Here is a 26,997-nt window from a genome sequence, read left to right on the forward strand (position 1 = left end):
AAGAAAGCCTCGGAGGAGCAGGTCAACAAACTTGCCTGCCAGCCTCAGCGGCCCCTAGGATGGAAAGGTGGGGCCCAGGATGATATAATCCCAAATGAGCCTTGGGCTTTGCAGCCCACTACCTGACAGCCTCACTCACAGTTCCCATGTGCTGAACACACTACGGCAGAATAGGCTCAGGGAGCTGTGGAACCAAGGTGACTAGAGAGGGACCTGACCTCAGCTTCTCCTGCATCTCATAGTAGAGGGGCCCTCCTTGCTGGCACAGGTTCTGAGGAGCAAAGCCTGTGTCCCAGTACACTGTGAGTAGCAGCCCAGGCCTTGGGTGGGTGGGGACATGGTGGGGTGGAACAGACACAATTATCATTGTGAAGTTCCTAAATGCCCATCTGGGTTCAGGCTCCCACAGAGGCCAGGGAGGGAGTACCTGGGATGGGGGAGGGTCTGGTTGGAGCTGTAGGCACGTGTAGCCCATAATGATCAGAGCATGAAGGAGGACGTCAGACTTCTCCCTGTTCCCTGGAAAGCCTACACAATGACTGTGGCCCACGCATACCCCAGTGGGAAGTCTTTGCCACTCCCAGCCCCATGCAGGTGAGGACACCAGCCCAGCCTTTATATTGTAACGGTTTATTTCAGACTCAGCCTCCACTCAGGCCCAAGGTCCTCGCCGCTGCTGGCCAGGTGAGGACAATGTTTCCTTAGAGCCCACTGCAGTTTTCTGGGAAGCTGCCCACTGTCACCACACCAAGGGGCAAGCTGGGGCCAGATGCACTAAAGAAGGGCTGCACAGCAGGTCTTCCTGCAGACAGTGAGTGATTGCCACTCACTGGGCAGTTCTACTCTACCTGTGTTATTGCATTTATACGCTGTTAAACTCAAGGGGGTGTTGGGTGCAGGCAGGAAGGACAGTATTGGGAATATTGGGCAGGCAGAACTGTACTGTGGCTCCTCCATGTTTCCTGCCTTCCTATCAGGCACCACCCCTCCCCCGGAAAACTGGCTGCTCTGGGCAGGAAGTAAGGTGGTCCTAGCCTCAGGAGCTCTCCTGGGGTGTACATTTAAAAAAAAAGGAGGGGGTGGGGACCCCATCCCAACTTCAGCTGTCAAGCTTTGCCTTTTCCATTCAACCAGGACAGGGACAGTGGGTAGAGGTAGCTCTGCAGATTTGATTCCCACCCTCAGGTCAGTCTCCCAGCATCAGGCCCAGACAGACTGCTCCTGGCTGCTCAAAAGACAAGTGGGGAGAGTAAAACAGCCATGCCCTTTAGTGTCCCCACAGGACCAGCCTATTCTAGCATTATCTTTCAGAGGCCACACCCAGCATCTATTCCTAGTTATCTTGTCCAAGCTATCCCCTTTGCTCCATGCTAGTGCTTCCTGCAAGCTGCATAGCTGGGCGGCTCCTACCCCAGAACTACTTGGGAGAGGGCGTGCTGGGGTCAGTGGAGGTGGGCTCACTGTCTATTTCTTTCCTGCTGCACGGATGTATGTAGCATACATATACGTGTGTGTGTGTGTGTGTGTGTGTGTATGTGTGTGTTATGTATATGTATAGATAAATATCTAGGACCTTGCATGCACTATATATTCAGGTCTGTACAGAAAGTGGTTTGTGTCCTGACCTGGACACCAGGTATCATTTTTTCCGGGCTAGGAAGGCTACACCAAGAATTAGGGCTATGGTGGCCACGGCCACACCCCCAGCCACCAGCAAAGGGGTCAAGTTCTCACAAGGCCAGGGACCTCGGCCTCCAGTGTTGGACTCGTCCTCCTCTGCCCCATCCCCAGGACCCTTGGGCTCTGAGGTTGTATCAGGACTGCTGGGGGCTGCCGGCACAGTGGGAGCTGGCTTCAGGTTGCTGTGATTGTTGAGAAGTACAGGATCTGCCTTGGCTGGTGTCTTCTTGGTAGTGGCTGGCCCAGGGGCTGCTGGTTGCTCCTGCTTCTCTGCTTGGGTGTCCTTCTTCACAGGCTTGGTCAAGGGAGCTTTCCCATCAGCAGCTGGAGTGGGCTTGGCCTCAGCTGTGGCCTGAGGCACCTTGGTGTCTGGCTTTGGGCTGCCGGCTGACTTTCCTCGGGACTCCATGATGATTTTTGCTGGCAGCTGGTTTTGGGCTTGTGTGACTGGCAGGTGGCTAGACCACAGTGGCTCAGGATAGCTCACCTCTGGGCATTATATGGGTCTGGAGGGAGACACAAGTGAGATGGTGACAAGGGACAGCACTCCTTCTGTATAGCTCATCTGCCCCTGCCCCCGTAGAGATAACATTCCCAATTCCCTGAATTCTCTAGAAGCTCCAACTGAGGAGCATCCTGTGGGTCTACTCCCTCCTCTTCCAAGGCCTGGCCTCTATCTCCTTCTGACCATTCTTGGAGAAACCCCTCCAACTCCTGAGACCAAAGGGCTCAGTTTCCTAACCTATAATCCAGTCTTGTCACACACGAACTGTGTCTATCCCACAGTGGGGGGGTAGAAAGGCTCTGTTGTAGAAATATGGCTCTAACCCTACAAACTGCAAGGGAGAGTATTTGCTCAAGGGAGACAGGCAGGAGTCATGGTGAGCACTGTCAGAGCTAAGTGCTACATGCTATCTCCAGAGCTTGTTGCTATTTCACAGAATGGGATGCTATGGTGACTTGGTCTCAGCTTGAGGAGAGACTAAGAGGAAGGGAAGGACAGGGAAAGAGCCCAGAGTCTGGGTTCTCAGACTGTCAGACGGAGAGTAGATCCAGGTCACCAGGAAGTGATAAAATGGAGGCAGAGAAGCCATTAGGGAATCTGCTAGCCTGTGCTTCTGGTCAGCCATCTGCCCCACCCAGCTTCGATCCAGTGCCCTTTCCCCAATACGGGTCACAGCTTCATCCAGCTCAAGGGCAAGGGTTCCTTGCTGAGCTCAAGGCCGTGCTACAGGAGCTGAGGGTCCCTGGCAGCATTGCCTGGGGCAATGCAGAGTAAAGACCTCACCCTGATTCTCCTATCCTAGTGGGGGAGACTGGGGCCTGCCCACCCTGCTGCACAGAGGCTCTAGTCTGGAAGACTCAGGGCCACCTGTCTGCCTCTACCCCAGGAGGATAAATGGCCTGTGTGCGGCCATTTGAGAAGCTCAAGCTCCAAGCCCCCCTACCAGGCACAGTGAACACACCGAAGGTCATTTGAAGGTCACACCGTGATGGAGATAACCAGTACAGAAACGCAGGTGCTGCCCACCTCCCAGGAAGCTCCTCCACGTTACATTTCGGGAGAGGCCTTAGCCATTTAGCATCAAGTTTACACACAGCAGTTAACTGTCCTTGGTTATTTTCGGCTTACATTTACATTCTATCCTTCCAATTGCCTCTTCTGCCTCCCCAGGGCTGCTGAGCCCGGGAGAGTAAGGTGCTCACACCACAACCCCAGTGACCTTCAAGGCCAATGCACTACTGCTTGGCCACAAGACTCAGCGACCCCAATCCCACCCTACCTCCCTGTCCTTGCCCGTCCTCAGAAGAGCCTGTCACCTTACGTCTTCTTTGGGGCCTCCAGCTTCTCGCTGCGCATTCGCTTCACGGGATGACAGCGGGCGGTGGCTGCGGATACCGAGGAGTGCTCAGGAGTTTCCCACAATGCACCACTCCAGGCGCAAGACAGCAGGACCAGAGGCAAGGGGCGGGGACAGCTGCGTAAGCGGGGCCACGCCTGCTACACCCTGGGAACCCGGAGGTAGGGGTGAGGTGGGATGTCCCTATGCCTAGCTTCACTTCTCACATCTGAGGAGCCGTAACCAGAAGGCGGGGCAAGGTTGCCTGACTGTATCCTATCCAGACTGTGAGTTAGGAGTCTGCAAGGGTGGAGACCTGGGCAATGCTGGTCTGCACAAAAAACCTGGCTAGTTTCTAGTTTCGCTGTCCGTCTTCTCCCCACCGTCCCACCGAAGCACAGACTCTGAAAGCAGGCATCTATTTAGAATATTTATTTATCTTTTACATGACAAGACACAAAAAGTTACAACTTCTTAAAACTCTTCAAAAGAAAAAAAATATAATTCTGTAAGCAGCAGCAGCAGCTTTCAAGGTACAGACATAATAGGAGGGGTGGCTCCCAGGAGCAACCGTGAACTAGGGGCAGCCCAGATTTGAGCCCCAGGTAGTGTCACTGGGAAGGGGCCTCCATGGAGGGGGTTGGGCTTGAGGGACACAGCACCAGCACTTCAGTCAATCACCAAACACAATCACATGGCCAGGGCAGGGGAGGACTGCTTTGATTCAGAACAGAGGAGCCAGGGCTGGAAGGGTGGGGCTTTCCAAACATGGACAGAGGCCCAGAGAGCTGGGAGGCCCAGGCTCCATACTGGCCTTCATGCCTGCCCTTCCCCCACAAGCAATCTCTGTCCAGGAGTGGGGCTCTATCAGAAGAGTTACCAGGCTGGAGAACTAAATTATTGGACGGGGTCAGCAATAGAGTCCTGAGGCACAAACAGCACACAAGCACAGGGTGCCTGACTCCATGGGGAAAGGCAACTGTGCCCTTATGGGCTCGTCCATCCCCAAGCAGCCTGGCCAGCTGACTGCTAGGGGTGGGGGAGCAAACTGCCCACCACAGGCACACAAAGATCTCAAGCAATCTGGGTCCCACATGGTGGGGGTCCAAAGGCTCAGGAGGAAGAGTATGTGTGGGGTGCCTGGGGCGACACTTGAATGTGGCAGCACACCCAGCCTAGGAATCCTAGCGTGACATGAGGCAAAGACACTCCGAGCCTCCTGTAAGGCTGGCTGGGGAGGCAGAGTGGAGTCCTGGATGAGGTGGGAAGAGCAGCAGGGGCAAAGACGGATGGACGGAGGACAGGCAGAGCCACGTGGGCACAGCTAACTCAATAAATAATTCTGGGTGTGTGTGGGTCCCCTTTGTAGACCAGGAGAGCCCAGAGATCAGAGCCAGTGGACTACAGGGTAGGGTCTGCCTGCCCAAACCAGGCCTGGGGGCCCCAGCCCAGAGACCAGCTCTGTCTCATGGGGTGTTCAGGCCAGGTGGGACTAGGTTGAGGTACAAGGATGGGACAGAACTGGCTCGACAGGACTGGCTTGAGGAATGTACAGATTTCTGCATTTTCTACATAAATAAGACCTTGATCCCAATGTTTTGTCCCTTCAGGACCACACGGGGGCTATGTGTGAACCACCCATGTGGACCCTACACCCTCCCCTTGCCTTCCTGTTTGATGGGGAGGACTGGGGAGAGACCATTCCTCCTCAGGCTTGTGCTGGTCACCCTGTTCTGGCCCCTGCCCATAGGCTGGGGAGAAGCAGCCATGGGCTCAGGCCTGGGGTTCTTGCAGCAGCCCCAGCAGGGACTCAGCGATGCCCAGAAAGTAGACCACCTGGGCGATGCCAAACAGCGGGGCGATGACCAGTGCACGGCAGTATGCACCTTTCAAGAAGGCTGAGGGGCCCTCATGTCTCCAGATCTTCCTGTAAGGGAGGAAAAAGTCAGAACTGGTGCCCAGCCCAGCCCAGTCCCAGCCCTGTCCCAGCCCAGTCCCAGCTCATGGAACCTGGCCCACCTTGCACAGTCCAGAAACCCAGAGTAAGTGTCCTCATTGACACCTCGCTCAAGTGACTGAAGCCGAGTCTTCACCACTACAAGAGACATATGAGTCACTATGGGGGCTCCTGCCCCAACCCCCAATGGTGAGGGGCCCAGCCCCAAACACTGACCATCACAAGGGTTGACAGCCACGGCGGCTGCACTCCCAGCCACGCAGCCTGCCAGGAAGGACACATAGAATGGCGACTTCTCCTCAGAAGATGGGCGGCCCAGCTGATTCAGGTTGGCAAACAGGGGGAAGTAGACAATGGAGAAGGGGACATCCCTGTTGGGAGGAAGGAGGATGCTGGTGAGAGGGGAGGAGCTAGCAGGCAGTCCTCCTTTTCCCACATGTCCATCTCTCCACCTGAGTAGCGTGGCCCCCAGTCCCTTGTAGAGGCCAGCGATGCCATGATTCCGCAGCAGGTCACGGGTCAGCTGGGTGGCTGTGGGTCGAGGAGCGGCTGGAGCCTCTACTGAGGGCTGGGCACCTCCCTGGGCTGAGAGCTGAGCCTGGGCAGCCAGGATCTTCCTCTGAGCAGCTGGTGAGAAAGGATCTCTGGTCTCTTCCTCCTGGCTTGGGGAAGGGGCAGGGGACAGGGTCTAGCTGTTGTCCCCACCCAGGCTCTTTCCCCTCCCTGCACCTTACCAATGCGGCCTGCATCTTGCAACTGGATCTTCAGCATCTCCATGGGGGTGGTCACAATCACCTGGCAGGTGCCAGCCCCGCAGCCTGCCAACATCTCCTTAGGCAAGGTCAGCTTCTGTCTGTAGGGTAGGGGCAGGACTATGATTGAGGTGATGAGGAACAACTCCCTACATGGGTCAGGGACAGTCTGATTCACTGGTGTAAAGGGGGATGGGAACTGTGGAGGTCCCATGGGGGCACAGCCTTGGGCTCCAGACTCTCCAGCAACAGGCATCCAGCCCAAAGGACAGATGGTTTCATACGCAAGGGGCTCATAAAGAGAAATGGGGAACAGAAGGGGCCAACCTTGTACCCCCACACTCCAGTGATGGGGTAACTGCTCAATGCCCCCAAATTCTGGCAGCAGACAGTGGCTAGGGGCCAAGAGACACTGACTCAGCAGCTGCCTTGCACCTCCTCACGTGGGCAGCAGGGAAGTGCCCGCCCCCACAAGGTCAGAGATGTTGAGCAAAGGGGCTGAGGTAGAAGAGACTCTGGGGTCTGGTATCAGTCTAGGGGACTGCTGGGGGGATGGGTGGGATTAGCAACACACCCCTCCTTAGGACCTAGACCCCAGCAGCCAGCGTGGCCGAGCCTCTCACCCATCCTTGGAGAGCTGATGTCTGAAGAAGTCATTAGCAGCCAACTTGATAGCCTTCTCAGGGGTGACCAGGGTCAGATTAACTGCTGCTCCTGTGGGGCATCTGAGGGTCAGCTGAGGCTTGGGGGATACAGGCAGGTCAGGTGGGGATAGACTTGCTGGGTAGCTTGGGTTGGGGAGGCTGTGGGATAGCGCTTGCTTTGCTCCACACTGGCAAAGCCCTGCCTGCCACTCCTTGGCTGCAGCCTCCTGCCCTCTCACCCACATATGGGTTTGTTTTGTGCCAGGCAGGCGGGAACCAGGCAGGATGGGGTGGCGCTGTGTCCTCCTCCCCAGCATTCCACCTCCATCTGTCTCTGGCTTTGGCAGAACAGGAGCCTCTCCTAAGAGGCAATGAGGAGCAGGCCCCTGAGACTACGGTGGGACTTCCTCCTGGGGACAGGTGCGCCCACTGGCAGGACCACAGTATGGGTCAGGGCTCAGGGAAGGCTGTGGACAGCTGATCAGAGCTGAGGGCTCAGGGCTACACAGCATCTGGGCAAATCCACCCTCAGGGATTGTTTTCTAAGCTGCTTTGTTTAATGCCCCTGGTCTCTAGGCACAGATGTGGTCCAGCCTGTCACATGAAGTAGTGGAGGAGACCTGAGCCACTAGGATAGAGAAGGAGAAACAAAACCTGTCCTGCTCTTCCAGTAGAAGATAGCAGGGTGTTCAGGTGAGGGTGGAGACCTGCCACCCTGCAGAAGACTATCCCCTCAGACATCCAATCTCCCCAGCATGAAGGGTTGGCAGGTGCCCCCATTGTGCTCAGGTGCTACCAGCACCACATAACACGTCTATACTTACAGACCAAGCCCAGGCATGCATCCCTGTCCCTGCTCCCAGCCAGACCCGTCTGCCGTCTATCCCCAAAGCCTCACCCCTGTACATGCCGAAGTAGCCCTCAGAGCGGATGGTCTTGATGAGGCAGTCAGACCTGTAGTCAAGGGGATGGCAATAAGCTGTGGCCAGCTGGACCCTGGCCCTGATTCAGGTAAGGGCAGCCAGTACTGTCTCTACCCACTATGCTCATCCAGGGCAGAGAAGCCAAAGACTCTGTCAGGGACGGGATCTTTCCCAGGCCTGCCCTGTGATTTTTCCTTTTCATCAAATCCAGGGGTGCAGGAGCAGAGATCAAAGGTGGAAGCTGCACCCTCACCCCTGCTAGGCAGCTGTCACTCACATGCTGGCATACATGCGCTGGCCATTCTGCTGGTTCTGCAGCCGTGTCTTAGCCAGGTCGATGGGGAACACGCAGGTGACCCCGATTAGCCCAGCGATGCCACCATTGATGAGCTTGGCCGGCAGGCTGTGTATGCAGGGTCGAGTGTCAGGATTAACATCTTCAACCACAGGATGGAGGGGTAGGGAGGTCATGCTGGGGAGGGGGTGAAAGCCAAGACCGAAAGCCCAGGGATTGGGGTCCCTCTGACCTGATCTGCTTATCAGCCATTTACACCAAGTGAAGCAGGAGGTTGGCTCAGGCCGGGCGGGCGATGTAAGTGGAGGCACTGATGGGGAGGGGCGGATGAGGACGATGTGGGTGGCTGGCGGTGGTGGCTGCTGAGGGGGAGGGGATGTCCTCACCTTCAGAGCAATTTCAAGACTTCTGCCACCTGAAAGAAAGGACAGAATGAGTGATAAAAGGGGCCTATCAAAAAAAGAAGCCCTCTACCCACCCACCATCTCACAAGGGATTGAAGCCCCTCACTCCCTAGACCCCATGATTCAGGCTGCAGCCATCAAGGTACCCTGAAGATACACTGAGGGGTGAGTGGAGGAAGAAAGGGAGGCCACCCATCCCTGGGGCCACCTGGCTTCACTTCAATGCCCTCCCCGTGGCGTCCTCCCAGGCAGCCAGGAACTCACGCTCACACCGCTCACACGCATTTGCTCACGCACAGAAGGCAAGCTCCAGCTTTTAAAGGGCCAGATGCCTTTTAATGCAGTGGTACTTGGACCCCAGACTTGAGCTGTGGTAACCAGTTCCCATCCTTGAGCAGAGGCAGCTAGCACCTGCCATTTTCAGTGGGATGGGGAGGTAGTGGTTCTTCCTTTGGGAAGCTCCTGGCCGGAGCAGACGCAGTTCCATAGCAGTTTACTTTGAGCCACAGAGCCCCTTCCCATAGAGAAGCAAGATCCCCGCCCACACCGAGCTGGCTGTCCACCTTCCTTCCCACTTCCCAAGGGAAGTATTTCACTCCTGGAAGGCACAGGAGCCTGGGGATAAGGATTTGGGGAAGAGAGGTCAAGAATAAATGGTATGAAGAGGGAGGGAGAGGGGTGCTGGCCTCCTGAAGCATCTGTGGCTGGTATATCCCATAACTTTAGAGTGGGAGAGAAGAGACAACAAGCGCCTGCCTCAGGGTGGGGGTGGGGGTCTCCCAGGAGGGACACAATCATAAAATCCAGTCCTGGTTCTCCCTGTGTTTTTTCCTGAGCCCTCAGAGGTCAGCTGTCACACACAGGCTAGTATCCTCAGTGCTGCCACATGGGGTCACATGGCTGCATCATGCTAAAAAGCCCCCAGACTGAGTTGTGACTTTGGACCTACTACCCGTCTCTCCCCCCACAATCCACGGGGTCCTGCTCACCCTGAGTGCACCCCAGAGTGCGGACAACTGCTCCTCCGCCGCTCCAACAACTAAGCTCACAGAGGAGATAAAGAGGCTGGCCAGGGGGAGGAGACAAAAGCCTACAGGGATTGGCTGAGGGGCGGGGCGGGCCTGGGGGGGGAGGACTTTCTCTTTCACTTTGGGCTAAATGGTAATCTCTGCAGCTATGGGAAAAGGAAGAGAGGGGTAAGACAACTTCTGGGGGTCTGGGGCTGGGCCCAGACTCTATGCTAAAGAAGGAAACAAACCAACCAGGTTGCCTACCCACAGGGACCCCAGCTTCAGGCCACTCAGTAGGTTTCTATCTGGAATAAGCACAGATTGGTCTACAGCCCTGGAGCCTTGGGGAATGGGACACTCTGTACGGACCTGTCAGTATGTGCTCTTGAGAAATGGGTCAACAACCACTGTGCCGTGAGATCTGGGTGTACCTATCAGGGAACGCTAGGTTAGGGCACAGGAAAGTAGACCTGTTCTCTGGAAAGGACAAAAAAAGGATGCTTGACTTTCAAAGGCCACCCACCACCAAGCACAGGCCCTACTCACCTGGTGGGACCAGAGGGCACGGAGGTGGAGGCAGTACTCCAGGTGCCCTCTGACCTCTGCATACCAGGGGCCTCAGTGGAAGAGTACCTGTCCCTCCTAGCCCTTGTGTGTGGTGAAGGCCTGACCTCTGACCTCTGAACTGTAGTCTGATTTCTTACTCCATACCATGCTCCAAGTGTAAACTAGCTATAGCAGCAACCTCTGCTGCCCCAGCCTTCCTTATGCCTCTTCCTTCAGCCTGCTGTCCCTCAGATGCTACCTCCCCTCATATCTGCGATCTGGGGACCTGGGTGTTGTGTGTATCCTGGAAGTCAGACAGACAGTCTGAAGTCCATGGGGGAAGAGCCAGGCGGCACTGAGATCCCCAGGGCTGAGTCAGCCCTGCACCCAGAACTAAACAAAACAGGCGGAACACCAGAGAAAACAGGGGTTCTGCTGCCTGGAACAGGCAAAGGGAACCCTCTGGTTTGTTCTCTGCCTCCCCAACTCCTAGAGTTTGTTTTTGATTTAGGATTTTTTGAGAGACGATTGCCTTGGCTGTCCTGGAACTCATTCTGTAGACCAGGCTGGCCTCAAATTTAGAGATCTGTCTGGCTCTGCCTCTTGAGTGCTAGGATTTAAGGTGTGTGCCATCACTCTTAGCTTGTGTGTGTGTGTTCTTTAACTCTCATCAGTTTGAGACAGCTGTCAGGGCTCCTCAGCACTGTCTATATTACCATAGAAACCTGATTGTCTAGTCAGGCCACTGAGGATCCAGAGCTTCTGCCTTCTTCCCCAGTCAAGCCACAGGCCAACTGAGAAAAGCCAGGTTAGCATATAGAGGCTAATAGCTCCATACACGTTCTTCCCGATTTTTTACGAATAAAGCTGCCCGTTTCCTACCTAAAAGAAAAGCATCCTGGTTCCCTTCTTTAATCCCAGCCCTCGGGAGGCAGAGGCAGGTGGATCTCTGTGAGTTCAAAGACAACTTGGTCTACAGAGAATTCCAGAACAACAGCCAGCTCCAAAGAGCTGAGAGAGAGGGTGGGGGGAAGGGGCTGGGTTTGTGTCTGGGCTGGGGTTGAGCCTCACCACCAGAGCGCCCTTCCCCCCCAATCCAGTCTCCCTTGCCCCTTCCTCTTAGGGAGGTTAGCTTTGTCTTGCTAGCTACAAGGGCTATAAAAAGGTTTCCCACAGAAAGGTACTCCAGCTGTCCTACAAAGGAAAAGCAGTATAGGCACATCCTCTGTTCCAGCCAGATCATGCCCTTTACCCCACGGTCCGGGCTCAGCTGGCCTCGTTATCTCTAGCCAGACTACGCGGACTCTGACCATGTATGTACCCACGCAAGTCCAGTGGGTTCTCACGTGTGCAGCACCCCCACCCCCCGCAGAAAGAACTCCAGCCTCAGCTCTGGAGCTCCCACTCTGCTGGGACACGTGTGCGCGGGGAGCGCGCCCGGCAGAGCCGGGACCGAGCACGGCCTTCCACACCCAGAGACAGCCGGTCGGTGGAGGTACCCACCGGTTCAGGCTCCACAGTGTCTGCGCAGATGTCACCTCTCCCAGCCACCAATGCCACCCTTTTTCCTCCCTGCAACCCAGCCAGATTTGGGTGGGCCCCACGGGAACTGACCGGCTAGGACTCACCACACTGCCGCCGCCGAGATCGCCTCCCCGCTGTGCCGCGCGCCGGGCCTGCACCTAGGCGGGGAGGCGTCTCGCGGAGGCGCGCCCGCTCCGCCCTAAGATTTTGCTGCTATCGGCTCCCCCTCCCGGCCGGCAAGGCCACTACCACAGCCTCAGGCCATCCTTGGGGGAGTGGGCTTTCTAGCGTATCCCTAGGCCCTCCCTTGTTCTTACCTCAAGCCAGAATAGACTGAGAATAGGTAGTAGGAAGCGTGGGGATGGGATGGTCTGATAAAGGTTTGGTCCTGGAGCTTTATGATAGATGCTCCTTAGACACCGCCCATAAGACCCTGGTGGGCAGGGCTTATGCACCATTCTGTCACAGATGACTTTGTATCCTTACCTGCTGCAGGGTTACTATGTAGAATGGTTCCTCCCTACCCCGGGGAATAGTACACGTGAGGGCCTAGAGATGGCTCATTGGGCAAAGGTGCTTACAACCAAGCCTGATGACCCTGAGTTCATTCCTGGGGACCCACATGGATGGGGAGAATGACAAAGGTACTCTGTCTCACACACACTCTCTCTCTCACACACACACAATAAATAGCTTTTATTTTATATGTATGGATGTTTTGCCTGCATGCATGTTTGCACACCACGTGCGCCTGGTGTCTTATAGAGGCCAGAGAAAGGTGTCAATCCTTCAGAACTGGAGTTACAGACTGTCATGAGCCATCAGGTAGGTAGTGGAAACTGAACATGGATTCCCTGAGCAGCAGCCAGCGTTGCTAACTGTTGAGTCATCTCTCCAGGCCTTCTCTGCCCCTATCTTAGCAGGAAGGCCCAGCATGGTAGCAAGTATGGGCACACACAGGGACTGGGCTTCAGATCACCTAGGTAACCTGCTCTCTATCGTTTAAGTAAAACAATCTCTGAGATGCACTCTCTCCAAGTTGGAGGCTAGCTTGGGCTAGACAGTGAGGGGGGTTTTGTATGCTGGGGGTTTTGTATCACTGTACCACACAGGTGAGGTAGAAGGATAGGGCTCCGCCCACTGGCCAAGTCAAGTTTAAGGCTATCTCAAGTCTGTAAGCCTACGCCTGTGCAGACTCTGGAGTCTGTGAAGCCGAGGTGCCAGGCAGAGATTCCTCAGGGGCCAGCCCTGTCCGCCGAATGCTGTCCTGGTACTTGTGGCGGCCAAGCTCCAAGATGGCGCGTACCTCTTCAGCTACATCCTGCCGGTCACTCTGTTCCAAGGCCTGTACCAGGTGTCCCACAGCTCCAGGCTGTCCAGTCTGGCGCTCAGCCCAAGAGAAGAGCATGTGACGGATCTGTCCATCTAGGTCATCCCTGGAGGGGTGGCGATGAAGGTGTTTTGCCCAGGAATACACACAAAGGCTCAATACATCTCAAAAGTTACTCGGGCTGGTGACCAGACCTTCCTTCCCCAGACTGGTGCTTGCTCCATCCCCACCTCCTTGAAAGCTTTTAGCTAGTGTATAGGGGTGGAGAGTGGGGGAGACGTCAGCCTTGAACCTGAAGCTGGGAGTCAGCAGGATCACTAGAACTCATGAAGCTCACCTGAATTCATGCCGGATCCGCTGTAGTTCACGGTAGGACATGCCTAGGTGCAGGGCCACAGCTGGCCAGTCAGGACCTAGACGTGAGGCCACACTCAGCAGGTTGCTCTGTGTCAGGAATCCAGTTTCCGCATCACCCAGGTTCAGAGGCATCAAGGAGAAGTCAGTCCCCTGCCCATGCCCCTGGCCTCCCCGGAGTCTCTGTCAGGAGGCAAGGATACAGTAAGCTTGGACTCATTCTCTTGTCTTTGGTCACCCTGAGACTATCTCCTCTTGTCAGCTTATGTCTCTCCAGCCTCACCGGTAGCTTGATGGGCAAGGTGGCCATCCACAACGCATCTGTGCCCTTCTTCTGCCGGGCAGCCTCAGCCTCTTCAGGCACCTCCACGGGAAGTGAACCCCGATAAAAGGACACCTGAGGAAGGGTCATGTGGGGTTCAGAGCTCTGACCTCAGATCTAGATACCTCCATCCAAGATACTGACACATCGGCCCACCTGTCCTCGAACATCCTGAGCTTCACGGTCCAAGGCTGTGGTAATGTATACCTCCTTCACATTCTTCAGGTGTGAGTAGAAGACGAAGCAGATCCTGCCGTCCACACAGTCTGGACGGTCTGTGGGGGGTTGGGAGAGAAGCAAACTCAGTAGGAGGGGCCCAAGTGTCACTCCCCAGGGCACCCTGCATAAGAGAGACCTACCAGCATCTACATCAATGCCCCGCTCAAAGGCTGCAAAGAACTTCTCACCCTCAAACATCTCCACAGTCTCAGAGGGTTCAGGGCCACGGTAGCGATCCAGCAGCCGACTCAGGGTGGCATCTACCTGTGGGGCACCCACAAGGGATTAAAGGCCAAAGCTTTGTGCCCACCCTGGCCTTCAGGTCACTCCGATGTTTCCGTGCTTCCGCACCTTGCTCCGGGGCAGGCACTGCAGCAGGACCTGCTCAGGGTCTCGGCGCCTCTGCAGCGCAATGAGGTTCACACGGTGCAGTCGCAGCCGCTCCCAGGCCTTCCGGGCCAGGCCCCCCACACAGGTTTTGGTAGTATACCAGAGCCAGTACCTGGAAGTGCCAGAGTTGAGGCGTAGCCATACAGACGAAGGGCAGGAGGAGTTCTGCGGAAGCTAGGGGACACTAACCAGGAGAAGTGTGTGACCTGGAAGCGTGCATACAGGTGGGTGAATTCCAGTGCCACCTGAGTGGTGATGTCATCCCAGGTGGCTGTCAGGGGTGTCCGGTAGAGCAAATGTAGGTGGGAGCGGTCTAGACTGAAGCCTGGACAGGAAGTGGCAGAAGGCTAAAGCCCCTCTAAATGTTGTTTCCCCTTCTAATCACCCATCTTTGGTCCTGTGGCATGTGGCTTCACCTGTAACGCCAGGAGGCAAGGGCAACTGCACAGTGACAGGTTGTAGGAAGCTGGGGGGGCCGCTCTGTGAAAGGCACAGCAAGGGGCTTACTGATGCCTCTGATTCTTCCAGAAGGGCTCTCAGCTCTAGTCCAGCCATATGCACTACCTGGACAGAGAACCATTTCAGTGCCTTCCTGTACGCTGAGGCACCTCCTGCTACCCTTTGGCACCACTTGCCCTGCCAATACCTGCATGGAGACTTGCCGAGGCTCTTCTGTGACCCCAGGGGGAAAAGTGACTTTGACCCCAGGATGACCTGAGGAGCACAGAAGTGCTCCCTCTGGTGGCAACAGGCAAGTGTTGGATACTGGGCGTAGCACGACCAGGAACCAGGAGAAGTGGGGGACCTGGCAGCGAGCCCAGAGCCTCTGGAACACACGGGAAGACAGAGTCAGGGCAGAAGACAGTGGGTGGGGTGGGTGGTGTCAGGGCAAGCTGCTCCTCTCCCCTCACTCCCAAGGGCCTAGGCAGCTGTCACCTTGGGTGCCTCTTCCTCCAGGTGGGTCTCTAGATCATTCCAGATGTTGTCACTCCGTGTCCTCACAACTACCTCACGACAGCGATGGACTCGTGGAGGGACAAAGAGCAGCCATAAGCTCACATCCTGTCAGGCAACAGTAGTTTGTGAGATGGGGCCAGGCCTAGGCCACCATCCTGCCCCCTACCCATCTTGGACATGCCTGCTGGAAAGCCACCCCATGTGGCTGCAGCTCCAGGACACCACTAAGCAGGAAGTCATGAGGTCCCAGAGAGACCAGGCCTGGCTCGGGCAACCATAATCGATAGTGGATGGTGATGGGCGTGGTGGTGGCTCCTGCTGGAAACTGTAGGCGGACACCACAGGCCAGGGTCACAGAACAGCCATGGGGAGTCACAAGGAAGCTGAGTAAGAAAAGAGGTATGAGGGCCTGGTGTGGCCTGGGAGGCAGGGTAGACAGATCTAACCACATTCCCACCAATACCTGTCCAAATCTGAGGTCAGGAATAGCCTGGGCATTTCTGGAATCTGGGATATGTCTGCACAAGGGATAGGCATCTGGTCAGAACGGGGATGTGCCTTCACCCACTCAGCCTGGCCATGCCCCATGCCAAGCCTACCTGGGGAACTTGGGGGTGCTGGAGAGGCCTCGCCCAGAGGATTCCCCTGCAGTCGCACAAAGGGAGCGTCTAGTAGCTCAGCAGGCAGCTCTCGGAGCTGGTTGTCCCTCAGGTCAAGCCGGGTGATCAGTGGCAGGTGGGCCAAGCCAGTGGGCACCGAGGTCAGGAGGTTGCTGTGTAGAACAAGAAGCCGCAGGGACCGCAGCCCCGCTGCAGGCAAGTGCTGGCTTAGGGCTACTTATGGTGGCCCTGGGTACCTTGACAAGACATTCAAACTAAAGGCTTCAGGCTCTACCACATGGTGGGACAATGACACATATGAATTATACACAACCAAGGAGGTAGAAGGAAAGGGGCCATCTGGGAGCAGTGAAGGTTCACAGGCCAAGTGCAGTGCACAGGGGTCTCTGTGGAAGAAGAGGGAGGAGGCCAGAGTCCCAAGACTTTAGGCTGCAGGGGGCCACATGGGAATGGAGCTCTGGGCAGTAGCTGAGGCTTGCTCAATACTGGTTGGTGAGACAAAGCTGGTATCATTGCTACTCACCAAGGGAAGCTGGGAGATTGTGCAGCCGGTTGGAGGCCAGATTGAGCTCACGGAGGCTGCTCAGGTCTCCAATCTCAGAGGGTATGGTGTCTAGAAGGTTCTCAGAGAGGTCAAGACACTGAAGGGTGGACAGGGACCCCAGTGTTGGGGGCAGTCTTTCTAGGCGGTTGTGTGTCACAGTGAGGAAGGTGAGAGTGGGCAGTGCCCCCAGGGCCTCGGGCAGCTCTGAGAGACAGTTGTGAGAAAGCAGCAATGCATCCAGACTGCGCAGTTCCAGGACACAGCTCGGCAGTGTCTCCAGCCTGTTGAAGCTCAGGTCTAGGTGGGCCAGGCAGGCCAAGTCACTGAGGCCGGCAGGCAGAGTGGTCAGGGTACCATGGAGGCAGGCACCCAGGGCACCCCGGCTCTGGCCACCTGGAAGTGGGGGAGACAGCTAAAGCCCTCAGAGTTGGAGTCTCCTCTATTCAACCCCATCAGAGAAAGTCTCCCTTTTAAGCCAGCCAGAGGGACAGAGAAAGACAGAAAAGCAGAGAAGACACCAGTTCATTAAAAACTGACAGCATCTGCCGGGCAGTGGTGGCGCACGCCTTTAATCCCAGCACTTGGGAGGCAGAGGCAGGTGGATTTCTGAGTTCGAGACCAGCCTGGTCTACAGAGTGTGTTCCAGGACAGCCAGGGCTACACAGAGAAACCCTGCCTGTCTCAAAAAAACAAAAACTGACAGCATCACCCCAGAAAAACTGGGATCTGCAGAGACCCAACTGGGCACCTTCATGGTTCTAGGCTCAGGAGACGGAGCTCAGCCAGCCTTACTTTGGGGAGGAAGGTGATAGGGCTAAGAACAAGGAATAGTTGTGGGGTGCGGGTTCACACCTGAGCTGCAGGGAGATGAAAGGTCTGGAGCTAGGGCTGGGACAAGGATGGCCTTTGTGACCAAGAAGTCCAGTCAAAGCTGGGACAGAGATGAGGACAGGGTGAGGAGCAAGGGTACTCACCTTTGAGGACCAGGGAGCGAAGGCGCAACAGACTCCACGGAACCTTGGCTAGGGTGTCATCTAGAAGCTGAGGGTCCTCGTGGGTGCTGAGCCGCAAAAACTCCACTTGCAGCAGCTGTGGGGGCTGCTGGGAACACAGGTACTGCAGCCGATGGCAGCCCCCTGGGTGTAAGTCCAAGTTCAACTTGTTCCCAGCCAGGAGAAAATGTGCTCCGGGCCTGGAATCCACAGCCTGCACTGTGGGTCTCGCAGCATCCTCTGCAGCAGCTGCAGTTTCCTCTGGCTTCTGCCCTTCCAACACTGCAGCCATCACCCATGGAAGGTCCTCTGGGACCAGACATGTCCCAGCTTGCCAAGCAAGCCTGCTTAGGCAAGGCTGATAGAAGCTGGAGAAGCAGGGGGAGGAGTAGGCTGTAGAGGACCAGCTCCTCCTCCATGTCAGAGCAACAATAAGTCAGTTTGGAAACCGGGGAGCTCTTGAAACCACCAGCCCAAGAACCCAGGGTACCAGGGGTAGTGAGTAGAGTGGTCACCGCAGCCCTACGGCTTGCATCTGTGCTGGATCCTTCTGCCTGGGAGGGGCACCAGGCAGGGCGACTCTGTGAACAGCATAGCTTGGAAAACCCTGCTAGACTGAGGATAAGGAGAGGTTTCCCACCTCAATTCTGGAATCTGCCCATGTGACCCCTGATCCTACCTACAGGACTCTTGTAATAAGGACCCACTTTCTACCTTCATACCCAAATGCTTGGGGAGAACCCAGAACTCTCTTCGACTGCAGGCGTCACTGTGCCCGAGAGGTCAGTGCAAAGGAGAGCCAAGAGAACTTTGGGATTCTTGTGCTAGGATCCCATATCGCGGTCATTAGCAGACACTCTAGAGCCACAATTCCCAATTCCCACCTCCGTCAAATGGGGAACATAGAGAGGGTCTCAGTAGGTGTGGAATCGCTTTGGTCCCGCCTCTGGAGGAAACTTCCCGCCTCCCATTGAGTACCTGCTACGCAGATCTCCCCGCCAGTCTAGGCGCGCTCCACGCCGTCTTCCCGCCGGCGCGCTTCCGGGCGGGCGCCCCTCCGGCTCCGCCCCTCCCGGCCAGCCAGTAGGAATTCTCCTGGACTCTTTCTGACGCTTCCTATTTTGTTGTCTGCACCAGGGAGGCCGGTGACCCTCAGGGGAACTCACACTTTCAGACCCCTACAACCCCAGACTTGTGGTGGCACTGCATAGTCTGGGCCCCAAGTGCATGCTAAGACAGGAATTTTGGGGTAACTTTAGGCTATTGTCACACTCCTTGCTAGAAGCTAGAACTGTGAATGCTGGCCTCCTGGGTGTAAACCCCTCTAGGAAAGTAGTTCTCAATCTGTAGGTCACTACCCCTTTGTCAGACTTATATCTCCAAAAGATATTTACACTACCATTCATTGACAGTAGCAAAATTGGGCTGGAGAGATGGCTCAGTGGTTAAGAGCACTGACTGCTCTTCCAAAGGTCCTGAGTTCAAATCTCAGCAACCACATGGTGGCTCACAACCATCTGTAAAGAGATTTGATGCCCTCTTCTGGTGTGTCTGAAGACAGCTACAGTGTACTCATAAATAAAATAAATAAATCTTTAAAAAAAAACAGTAGCAAAATTACAGATATGAAGTAACAGCAGGAATAATTTCATGGTTGGGATCACTACAACATGAGACCTGTCAAAGTATTACGAAGGTTGAGAACCAGAATCTAGGACTTCCTTCTCAGGCTTTGCAGTGAACTCCAGCTTGCTGGAACTCAGATACTTCCCCCATTGAATGTTACTGTGGGCCAACTGCCTAGGCAGTGGCTTTCCTGGCTTTCCTTCCCTGACTTATGTGGTTCTTTTAGTTGGTGAATATTGAAGCCGACACCCAGAATCCTCAGTAGAGCTAGTGGACTGGTAATGACCAAGTGAATGTTCCACAGTCTAAGTGATGAGCAGACGTTCTGTCTGCTTCCATTCTACCACCTGCCTCTTTCTCACTGTTTCTGTAAAGCTGCCAGAGGGATCTTTATAAAAATAGTCCCAGGGGCTTAGTATAATTGCGCTCACCTGCAAGCGTAGTACCTAGCTGAGATGGGAGAGTTGCCATCCTGGGCTGCACAGCAAGACCCTGTCTCAAAAGCAATAATCCTAGGAATATTACTTAAGTCTATATCAGTGAGCATGGTGGTATATGCCTTTAATCTGCAAAAAGGCTCTTCACCTTTTTCTTTTTCTTTTTTCTTTTTTCTTTTTTGGTTTTTCGAGACAGGGTTTCTCTGTGTAGCCCTGGCTGTCCTGGAACTCACTCTGTAGACCAGGCTGGCCTTGAACTCAGAAATCTGCCTGCCTCTGCCTCCCAAGTGCTGGGATTAAAGGTGTGTGCCACCACCGCCCGGCGGCTCTTCACCTTTTGAGCACTCTCTCCAGCCCTCTTTGGTATTATTTTACAGTTAAAAAAATTCATGATAAGCGGTGATGGCTCATGTCTTTAATCCCAGCACTCTGGAGGTAGAGGTAGGGGGATCTCTGAGTTGGAGGCTAGCCTAATCTATAGAACAAGTTCCAGGACATCTAGTGAGACAGAGCAACCCTGTCTCAAACAAACAAACAAACATGACAACATTAAAAAAAAAAAAAGCATGCGGGGCAGTGGTGGCACACGCCTTTAATCCCAGCACTTGGGAGGCAGAGGCAGGCAGATTTCTGAGTTCGAGGCTAGCCTGGTCTACAGAGTGAGTTCCAGGACAGCCAGGGCTACACAGAGAAACCCTTTCTCAGGAAAAAAAAAAAAATCATGCCAGGTATGGTGTGCATGTCTCTAGTTCTAGTATTCTGGAAGTAAAGGCAAGTGGATCTCTGTGAGTTCCAGGCAAGCCAGAGTTACATGATGGGACAATGTCTCAAAATTAAAGAAAATAGAAGTTTGGAGAAATGGCTCAGCAGTTAAGACCACTTGCCAAATAATTTGGTTCAGTGACCAGCATTGCTATCAGGCATCTCACAACTTCCTGTACCCCCAATTCCAGGGGAACTGATGCTGCCTTCTGGCTCCTGAAGGCACTGCACACATGTAGTGCACATGCAAACCAAGGAGCACACACATTCACATTTTTAAAAAATCGTTAGGTGTGGTAATCCACACCTTTAATCCCAGCACATTAAGAGGCAGATCCTGTGAATCTCAAGGCGTGGGAGTGAGAAGGGGACAGAGAGGTCTCCAGAGCCTAGTATAGAGGCACACTTTTTTGTTGTTTTGAAACAGGGTCTCTCTGTGTAGTCTTGGCTGTCCTACAGACCAGGCTGTCCTTAAACTAAGAGATTCACCTGCCTCCGCTTCCCAAGTATTGAAATTAAAGCCATGCAACACCACTTCCTAACGAGGCAAAGGTTACCTTTTTAAAAAATATTTACTTGTTTTATATGAGTGTTCTGTCTTGATACACACAAGAAGAGGGAATCAAATCCCATTACAGATGGTTGTGACATGTGGGTACTGGGAATTGAATTCTGGAAGAAAAGTCAACGTCAAAGCTATTATCCCGGGCCATCTCTCCAGCCAAAAAGTTTTTAATCCCAACACACCGGAGGCAGAGGCAGACGATCTAGTGAGTTCGTGGATAACCTGGTCTACACATAGGTCCAGAATAGCCAAGGGTATATAGAGAAACCTGTCTCAAAAGAAAAAAAAACAGATACGGCCGCAATCACTAGGCCACAGACAGTTCGCCCAACTTTTTCAGACCAGCTGAACTTAGCCATTAGCCCCAGCACGACTTAGGAACTCTGGGGCCCAATAACAGGGAACGACCAATAGAACGACAGTTTGAACCTCCAGCCACCCACCTAGCCCACGTGCAACGAGAAAAGGCTAGAAAGGAGCACACTTCCGGTGTCACGGTCTTACAGTGATTCATCATGGGATTTGTAGTTCGCCCTAATACGACCCGGGCGGAGCTTCCGCACTGCATGTTGGGAGCTGTGGAGCCGCGTGGCATGTTGGGAACGCAAAGCGTTAAAGGGGTTTGACAGCTTTGGCCGTGCTCTCAGTGGATTTCGGGAGACTCTCGCCCATGTTGCGGAGCAACTGGCACTTGAAAACCCCTTTGTTTTCTTGTGGGGAACTCATGACGGGGGACAAAGCAATCTCTTCCTTCCGGTGCACCCTTTTCGTCAATGGGAGGCGCCCCTACGCGGCGCCGTGCGTGTCCCGGGGGCTTCTGGGTAGTGGTTTACCCCCGCCCACTGCGTCAGCGTCTTCCTTTCGCCGCCCGACGCCGCCGAGGTCGCACGCGTGAGGTCTGTTCACCGGAGCCGAGTGAGTAACCAGGCCGGCTGGGCCACGAACCCTGGTTGGAACTGAGGGGTGAACCGCTGCCGGGAGTTGAGAGTTACACAGCCTTCCGTGATCGAAGGCCTGGTCCTCACATGGTCTCACTTGCTGGCTAAAATGGAGGGGGAATCAGAAGGCCTCTAGGATAACCTCACCACCGTAACCCTCTGTCTGTCCCATTCAGCATGCGCTACGTCGCCTCTTATCTGCTGGCCGCCCTCGGGGGCAACTCTTCTCCTACCGCCAAAGACATCAAGAAAATACTAGACAGCGTGGGCATCGAGGCGGACGATGACCGGCTCAACAAGGTAGCTTGCTGCTTACTTGGACCCGCTGTATCCAAATGTCCGCCAGTGGCGGCCCTTACCCTTTTAGGTCGGATCTTACCTTCTGAGAAAATGTAGATGACCTGTTGAAAAGAATGGGTGGAGGAGGCCTACACCCGTCTTAATGATAGTTTTTCTATTTAATCCTTTTAAGGACCTTGTGCAATCAAAAAAAAAATCCGTACGTGACAAAGTCCTGGCTATCGTGCTTTTGTTGAAGTTTGACACAACTCACTTGTTTCTTTATTTTTTTGAGAGAAGGTCTCACCATGTAGCTCTGGCTAACCTGGAACTCACTGTGTAAACCAGCTTTTTTCTTTTTTAATTAGCAGTAAAGGGTGTATGTACTTGAGTGTAGATTCCAGCAGAGACATCTGGGTCTCTCTGAACCTATAGTTAGGGTTACTGCTGGGAATCAAAGTTTAGGATATGGTAACCATAGCAGCCTGAGCTACAGAGTATGATCCTGTCTGAAAGAGTCCAAGTCTTTAGCAATAGAGTTACCTCATCGCCCCTTAAAACTTATTTAAAAAGGTAATTTATACCCTATCTAGGTTGTACATGGAACCTAAACTTTACAGAACCTTAGAATTTTAGTATCTAAAACTACCAATTGTACAGCTTTGACCCAGTACTGTCCCATGGCTAGTTTCTGGGAGTAGCGTCCAGTCTAATATCTTCAGAACACCTTTCTGTGTCTTGCATTACTGACTGCTAGCAATGGTTGTCTACTCCAGGTCATTAGTGAGCTGAACGGAAAAAACATTGAGGATGTCATCGCTCAGGGTGAGTTCCGGGGGAGTTAACATGTTTATGGTCCATCCTAATCCCTGCTGGTCAGCCAGTGATCTGCCAGGCTTCGCTTGTGGACCAGAGCATCCTAGAAACACTGCCAGAGTTGTGCGAGGCCTTTTTATTTTAGGCTTGTGCCGGCAGCACTTCTGAACATGCTCAGGAGCTGGCAGTGGGGTCACTTCTCTATTGCTCCTACCTACCAGGATGTGAAAGCCTTTTCTGTGAGCAAGGGTTGGGGGTGCTAAAAACTGGTGCAGGCTTTTTCTTACCTTTTATTAGGCATATGGATTTCTGGTACTGCCAGACTAGTACTTATCTGCAATTTGAGCAGTTAACAGTGTGTTTGACCTGTGCACATGACAGACAAAATTTTGTGGTCTGTTTTTTTGTTTTGTTTTTCTGAGACAGATTTTCTCTGTAACAACTTTTATGGCCTGGAACCCACTTTATAGACCAGGTTGGCCTTAAATTCACAGATCTGCCTGCTTCTGCCTCCTGAGTGCTGGAATTAGAAGTATGCACCGTGGAGCCCAGCCTGATCTTTTTTTTTTTTTTTTTTTAATTTACTTGGGGGCAGGATTTATCTGAGTAGCACCTGACTGTCATGTTGTGTAAGGTCAGGCTGGGCTCAAACTCATAGTCTACCTGCCTCTTCCAAGTGCTGGGTTATAGATATGCATTACCACCTCCTAGCTTATTTTGTTACTGTGTGGTTTTTTGAGGTTTTTGAAACAGCAAATGCAACAAGGTTTCTCTCTTCAAACTGGCTTTGAACTCACATCCCCTACTGGGATTAAAGGCATGCCTAGCTTGTCTATCTTTTTAAGGTGTAGGTCATAGGGGGGCTAATTCCATGTTTCTTTTTAGTGAGTCAGGATAGGGGGAAAGAAGTCTTCCGTGGTATTACAATGTTCCTTAGACGTGTGCAAAGTTGCTTTGTGTTGTAGAGTGAAAGCAGGCGGCAGCAGTGTTAAGTAGGCAGATCCACTGGTGTAATAACATCCCTAGGGTGGTGATTCTACCCTTACAGGGTCTTTGTTCCACTCTCATATTCTTTTTATTTTATATAGGAGTTGGCAAGCTGGCCAGTGTTCCTGCTGGTGGGGCTGTGGCTGTTTCTGCTGCCCCTGGCTCTGCAGCTCCTGCTGCTGGTTCTGCCCCTGCTGCAGGTAAATAGAGGTCTGGTGAGTGGGTGGTGGTAATCAAAGGGGGTTGGTACTCGAGGTTTATTGTTGACTGGGGCTCACTATGGTGTTCCTCCACAGCCGAGGAGAAGAAAGACGAGAAGAAGGAAGAGTCTGAGGAGTCGGATGATGACATGGGATTTGGCTTGTTTGATTAAATCCCTGCTCCCCTGCAAATAAAGCCTTTTTATGTATCTTGAGTGGCCTTTTAAACACTTCATCAGTGTGCGACATACTGTGTCTTCAGTCTAGGCTCTACTCTGGGAGTATGTTGGGTCAATGGGGAAGAGGATCTCCAAAGTCCCTTTACTTAGTAGGGCCTTGGCTTTAGAGAACTGTCAGACACTGAGATGGATTCTTGGCAGTTTTCGTTAAAACATTCTGGGAAAACAGGTATGGGAAATGAGACCATGCGGTGAAATGCTATTTGAGTAGTTGCACAGGCTCTGCTGCTGTAAGAGTAGTTCATAGATCAGTACTCCACTTAGCTTGTTGGTGAGGGTGTCCCTAAGTCTCCCTATAAGGATTGTGGTATCAAGGTATAGCTTTTCACAGTGTTCTAGCCATCTAATGGCCAGTTCTCTGTACTGTGCATACTTGATTGTATGCTGGCTATAAATTTCTAGGCCGTGCCTGTTCTCAAGCTGCTATGTGGAGGGTGAAACTCAGGTCCTCATGAGACTGCAGTGTAAAGGGTCTGTCAGTCTTTCAGGGAGACAGATGAGTGTTAAAACAGGCTAGAGAAGATCACTGGTGCTTCTTGTGGCAAGTAATAAACTATGGCCAGCATGAAGCCAGGAAGGATGTCGAGAAGACCAGAAGACACACTCTTTGAGGAGCTGTAAGGGAGCAGATAAAAATGGGGCTAGGGGTAGGAGGGTCCAGGTTCCAGCCATACTCAGTATCCTGAAGGAGGGGAGGGACTGGAGCTGCTTCGGGTTCTTACAAGGTTGTTCATGGTAGTTATCCAGCCTCAGGATTCTAAGAAAGGCCAACCCTGTTCTTGGCACCAGCATCTCCCAGGGGCCTGAGGGGTGTGTACCCAAACAGCCTTACCCTCTGTGGAAATGAGAGCAGAGGTCTTACTGAGCTGGGACAGCACTGTCCCTCAGGCCCATTACTGGAACAAGATAATGGGGAGGACCTTAAGTTCCTATCTTCTTTCTGTGACCACCATGATAGGCCCTGGGCTTGTGCCCTTACCCTAAACTCCTGGTCATATTAATCAGGACATACTCATGTACACCCCACTTTGAGAACATTTGGCCTCAAATTCAATATGTGGTCCAAGCCAGCATAGAACAAATTGATCTTTAAAAATCTAAATTCTGAGCCAGGCAATTGGCCACTCACGTTTAATCCCAGGACTCTGGAGGTGGAGGCAGGTGAGTTAAAAAAAAGGAAAGTTCTACACTGAGGTAATTTAATAATAGAGGCAGAGTGCTTGCCTGACACCTAGGATACCCTAGAGTTGAATCCCAGAACCTTCTGACTAAAAAGTTAAATTCTGGAAATTTTAAGTGCCCTTATCAGCAGACTGAAGTTACAATCCCAGCATCTAAGGAGACTCACAGATACCTGTAACTCCAAATCTAGGGGTTCATATGCACCCCTTTGATTTCTGGGTACCTGCACATGTTTTTTTTTGTTTTTAAATCGGGCCAAAAGCACTGTTGGGTGTAGCAGAGGACCTGGGCTCTGTTTCTAGTATCCCTACTGGGTATTGGGTATCTTGGTGGTTCAAAGCCCTCTAGTTCCAGGGCTCTGTCTCTTGGACCTCAGCACCTGCACTCAGAAGTAAGCTGTGTTGTGGTCCGTGTGGGAGGTAGAAACTGTAAGTCTCAGCCAGGACCACAGAAACTGCTCACCCTCCTTGGATGGTCTATCTATCTGCCAAAGCTCGACTCAGTAGCCCCAAAGCACCCTACCTTTTGACTGTGCAGTGGGTTGGGACACTGATGACCACACCTATGCTGGGTATGAAATGGCTGTTACAGAATGTCTCCAGGATCCCTTGGACCTGTGGCCTTCACTTGTTTCCCTGTCTACCAGCCCCACCTTGTTTCTTCATTCCCAATTTGGTCTTTGTCCTTGGGACCACTAGAGGGGTTTTGACAGCCAGCCCTGGCACCCATTCACCCAGCTCTCTGCTGATGTACACTTCCTTCTCTTGGTGGCTGACATCCAAGGGTTTTCAACATAACTGACCAGACCACCTGCCAAAGAACTGTACTCCCATTTTCTGAGAAAACTTCACAAACAAAATGGCTAATAAACTGTGCTTCAAACGCCGCCTCCTCATGACGTGTAAGGATCCCCTTGAGTGTTATTTTCAATACACTTCCTTCTTCAGCTGCAAGCCTGCCAAACCTTTAAAAGGCTATTAAGCTAGGGGCCTCTAATTCCAGCATTTGGGAGGTGAAGGCAGGTACTGAACTTAGGACTGAAGACCATAGTATACAGCAGGTCCTTTATCTTGTATCAAAAATTAGTTTATTTTTAGATTAATCAGCATCAAAACCCCTCCAAGTCACATATATAGCTACTGATCAGGTACTTAGGCACATTTCTAAGGCCTGCACTTGCCTCTTAAGTGGCTTTCATTTGTATGCTTAATAAACTAATTTCATTTTTTTAAAGGAGTGGATAGATAAACATGCCTGGTATTTTAAGATGCTCAATTTCTTCACAAGCTTTATTTTTTAAAAGATTTTTATTTACATGAGTACACTGTAGCTGTTTTCAGACACATACTAGAAGAGTACATTGGATCTCATTACAGATAGTTGTGAGCCACCATGTGGTTGCTGGGAACTGAAGTCAGGACCTCTGGAAGAACAGTCAAGTGCTCTTAACCGCTAAGCCATCTCTCCAGCCCAACTAATTTCATTCTTGCTGGTCTTGAAATTCTTTGTGTATGTCAAGGACCTGGGTCACCTGAATAAAAGGCACTGGCTCAGAGATCTTAAGGTTGAATTGTTGGAAACGCAGTTGTACTTCTATTGTGACAGGTCTAGAACCGAGTTGGGAGTGAGAATTTCTGGGCAAAAAGACACTGTCATCCATAA

The 26,997-nt window shown here is 53.0% G+C and overlaps 4 protein-coding genes and 1 non-coding gene across 13 annotated transcripts; 2 read left to right on the forward strand and 3 right to left on the reverse strand.

Moving 5' to 3' along the window:
- Positions 1 to 614: 614 nt before the first annotated feature.
- Positions 615 to 3,752, reverse strand: Cend1 (cell cycle exit and neuronal differentiation 1). Of its 3 annotated transcripts, none has more exons than XM_028787031.1 (2): positions 3,507 to 3,752; positions 615 to 2,186 (listed from the first exon to the last, which is right to left on the reverse strand). In XM_028787031.1, exon 2 carries the CDS (start codon positions 2,087 to 2,089, stop codon positions 1,640 to 1,642), a length of 450 nt encoding a protein of 149 aa, XP_028642864.1. In that variant the 5' UTR covers positions 2,090 to 2,186; positions 3,507 to 3,752; the 3' UTR covers positions 615 to 1,639. The 3 variants fall into 3 exon arrangements, with proteins under 3 accessions (XP_028642864.1, XP_028642865.1, XP_028642863.1); XM_028787032.1 differs by having other exon boundaries at positions 3,465 to 3,752; XM_028787030.1 differs by having other exon boundaries at positions 3,502 to 3,615.
- Positions 3,753 to 3,938: 186 nt separating this feature from the next.
- Slc25a22 (solute carrier family 25 member 22) lies at positions 3,939 to 11,983 on the reverse strand. 7 transcript variants are annotated; one of them, XM_028786971.1, is made up of 10 exons: positions 11,681 to 11,983; positions 8,325 to 8,507; positions 8,075 to 8,200; positions 7,773 to 7,828; positions 6,854 to 6,944; positions 6,213 to 6,331; positions 5,931 to 6,105; positions 5,695 to 5,849; positions 5,541 to 5,616; positions 3,939 to 5,448 (listed from the first exon to the last, which is right to left on the reverse strand). In XM_028786971.1, the coding sequence occupies exons 2-10, from the start codon at positions 8,342 to 8,344 to the stop codon at positions 5,295 to 5,297; spliced, it is 972 nt and encodes a 323-aa protein (XP_028642804.1). In that variant the 5' UTR covers positions 8,345 to 8,507; positions 11,681 to 11,983; the 3' UTR covers positions 3,939 to 5,294. The 7 variants fall into 7 exon arrangements, with proteins under 7 accessions (XP_028642804.1, XP_028642811.1, XP_028642806.1 ...); XM_028786978.1 differs by having other exon boundaries at positions 11,894 to 11,934; XM_028786973.1 differs by having other exon boundaries at positions 11,667 to 11,744.
- A 261-nt stretch (positions 11,984 to 12,244) lies between these two features.
- Positions 12,245 to 18,296, reverse strand: Pidd1 (p53-induced death domain protein 1). The gene is made up of 16 exons (XM_028786882.1): positions 18,283 to 18,296; positions 17,287 to 17,672; positions 16,292 to 16,705; positions 15,748 to 15,957; positions 15,612 to 15,666; positions 15,330 to 15,531; positions 15,128 to 15,253; positions 14,838 to 15,017; positions 14,608 to 14,755; positions 14,381 to 14,516; positions 14,153 to 14,303; positions 13,942 to 14,065; positions 13,739 to 13,857; positions 13,544 to 13,657; positions 13,244 to 13,443; positions 12,245 to 13,012 (listed from the first exon to the last, which is right to left on the reverse strand). The coding sequence occupies exons 2-16, from the start codon at positions 17,594 to 17,596 to the stop codon at positions 12,757 to 12,759; spliced, it is 2,745 nt and encodes a 914-aa protein (XP_028642715.1). The 5' UTR covers positions 17,597 to 17,672; positions 18,283 to 18,296; the 3' UTR covers positions 12,245 to 12,756.
- Positions 18,297 to 21,520: 3,224 nt separating this feature from the next.
- Rplp2 (ribosomal protein lateral stalk subunit P2) lies at positions 21,521 to 24,129 on the forward strand. The gene is made up of 5 exons (XM_028786902.1): positions 21,521 to 21,609; positions 21,809 to 21,932; positions 22,688 to 22,736; positions 23,816 to 23,914; positions 24,011 to 24,129. Exons 2-5 carry the CDS (start codon positions 21,810 to 21,812, stop codon positions 24,085 to 24,087), a joined length of 348 nt encoding a protein of 115 aa, XP_028642735.1. The 5' UTR covers positions 21,521 to 21,609; position 21,809; the 3' UTR covers positions 24,088 to 24,129.
- Positions 22,765 to 22,901, forward strand: LOC114638519. The gene has a single exon (XR_003713895.1). It is a non-coding gene; the product is annotated as a small nucleolar RNA SNORA52 (small nucleolar RNA).
- Positions 24,130 to 26,997: the final 2,868 nt, after the last annotated feature.

Source organism: Grammomys surdaster, unplaced genomic scaffold (genome assembly GCF_004785775.1).
Source record: "Grammomys surdaster isolate TR1022 unplaced genomic scaffold, NIH_TR_1.0 125603, whole genome shotgun sequence".
NCBI lineage: Eukaryota > Metazoa > Chordata > Mammalia > Rodentia > Muridae > Grammomys > Grammomys surdaster.